This window comes from Myotis yumanensis, unplaced genomic scaffold, assembly GCF_028538775.1.
Source record: "Myotis yumanensis isolate MYYU_CA2020_CCGP unplaced genomic scaffold, mMyoYum1.0.hap1 SCAF_12, whole genome shotgun sequence".
NCBI lineage: Eukaryota > Metazoa > Chordata > Mammalia > Chiroptera > Vespertilionidae > Myotis > Myotis yumanensis.
In genome coordinates, this window is record NW_027223763.1 from 1,400,122 (window position 1) to 1,402,238 (window position 2,117).

At 62.2% G+C, this 2,117-nt stretch overlaps 1 protein-coding gene across 1 annotated transcript in view; it reads left to right on the forward strand.

Annotated features, from left to right (window-relative positions):
• The first annotated feature begins 152 nt into the window (after positions 1–152).
• The window catches only part of DIPK1B (divergent protein kinase domain 1B), a 3,352-nt gene continuing 1,387 nt past the window's right edge, over positions 153–2,117 (forward strand). The window contains 1 exon segment of the mRNA XM_070431058.1: positions 153–233. Coding sequence (XP_070287159.1) covers positions 153–233 — 81 coding nt within the window.

Sequence of the window (2,117 nt, forward strand, 5' to 3'; positions counted from 1 at the left end):
GGGTGCGGGCAGGCCTCTGGTCTCCCCAGGACTGGAGACTGGACGTTTGTAGAGCCACCGGACGGTCAGGCGCGGCCTCGGGAGGTCTTGGCAGAGGCACGGCCTGTGCGAAGGCTCTGGGCGGGGGCACGGGCGACGGGAGGACGTGGACGATGAACTACATGAAAGTGGAGAAGGTCTGTGCGGCCAAGGGCACCGTCCAGAGCGAAGAGGCAGCCCACGGACCCGAGAAGGTCTGTGCACGTCTCGGATGCGCGATGGCGTTAACCCGGAACGCAGGACGGGCAAGCGTAGGTTTGCGGTTGTTCATGTGGAAATAACACGATAACTAATACAACTCTATATACAAAAGCCTAAGTGACCGTTCCACCGGCAGCCATGACGCGCACTGACCACCAGGAGGCAGGCGCTCAACGCAGGCATGGAAACATGGAAGAGACTGATGAGTCTCAGAGGGAAGGGGGAGCGGGGGAGGGCGGGAAGAGGTTAACCAAAGATCTATACGCGCACTAGAGGCCCGGTGCACGGATTTGTGCACGGGTGGGGCCCCTCGGCCTGGCCTGCGGGGATCGGCCGAAACCCTGCACCAGGCCTCTAGTAATAACGTAAGAATAGACTCTGCAGCACGTCCCCACAACTGCAAACCTACCTGTGCCCGCTCTGTCTGTAAAGAACTAGCATTCAACAACCCGCGACCAAAGAGCCCAGGGAAATGGACAAAGGAATCCCATCGCCATTTCTGCAAAGGCAGGCGAGTGGCCAACAAGCGAGAAAGACGCTCCGCCTCACTGATCGCTGGGGGAACGCGCGTCACCACCTCAGCGGGCTCCCCGCCGCGCACCGTCGTCACTTTTTTTCTTTTCTAAATAAATCTTTATTGATGTCAGAGAGGAAGGGAGGGGGAGAGAGAAGGAACATCAACGATGAGAGAATCATGGATCGGCCGCCTCCCGCACGCCCCCTACTGGGGATCGAGCCGCATCGCGGGCCTGTGCCCTTGACCGGAATCGAACCCGGGACCCTTCAGTCCGCAGGCAGGAACCAGCAGGCTGCGGTGGCCTGGCCCGAGCGGGGCTTCCTCCTCTGTCCCACGGGTCTGGCGGTGGCGACGAGTCCTCACGGTGTGGGGGACCCCGAGATGACGGGGTAACGGTGTGAAGGAAGCGCCTGCCGGGTCCTGCGGCCTCATTTCTGCTGCTCTAATGAGGCCCCGAGAGCCGGGGGAGAGGCACCCCGAGGAGACCGAGTCCCTCAGGGACAGAGAGGCCGCCTCCTGGGGGGCTGAGCGGGAACATGGGCTGCAGAGTCGCACGGACCGGCCGCTCTCGCTGGGGGCCCGCAGGGCGTCTCTCTGACCCTCGGTCTCTTCCTCAGCTCCGTGGGGTTGATACCAGCACCCGGTCCACAGGCTCGGACACCGTGCCCACCCAGCGCCGGGGGCGCAGAAGCAGCTCCGAAAGGGACCTGCACGGCCCGGCCGAGGGATCGGGTGGTTGGACGTCGTCCTCGCCACCAACAGGTTTCGGGTTCGATTCCCGCTCAGGTCACACGCCTGGGTTTGGGGTCCCCTCCCCAGTCGGGCGTGCGCAGGAGGCAACTGATCAGTGTTTCTCTCTCACATTGGTGTTTCTCTCTCTCTCCCTTCCTCTCTCTCTCAAATCAATAGAAAACACCCTTGGGGGAGGATTTAAAAACACAGATAAAGTGAGCTCCCCGAAAGCCTGGTCGTAAGCCGCGGGTGAGGCCGTGGAGGAGCCCAGCGGGGCCACGGAACAGCGCGGACACGTGTGGCAGACGGGCAGGTGGGAAGGCGCCATGAGAGACACGAGACGTTCCCCCGAGGACCCGCGCACCTTCTGGAGGGCGAGGCGGGTCCAGGCCTGCCGCGTCCAGCAGCTCCCCTGGCCGGGCCGCACTGCTTGTGGAATGTGTGAATGAGCGAGTGAGTGAGCGAGCGAGGGAATGAGCAAGCTAGGGAGTGAGTGAGCAAGTGAGTGAGTGAGCGAGCGAGGGAATGAGCGAGTGAATGAGCGAGTGATTGAGTGAGTGAGCGAGCGAGGGAATGAGCGAGTGAGTGAGTGAGCGAGCAAGTGAGTGAGAGAGTGAATGAGCGAGTG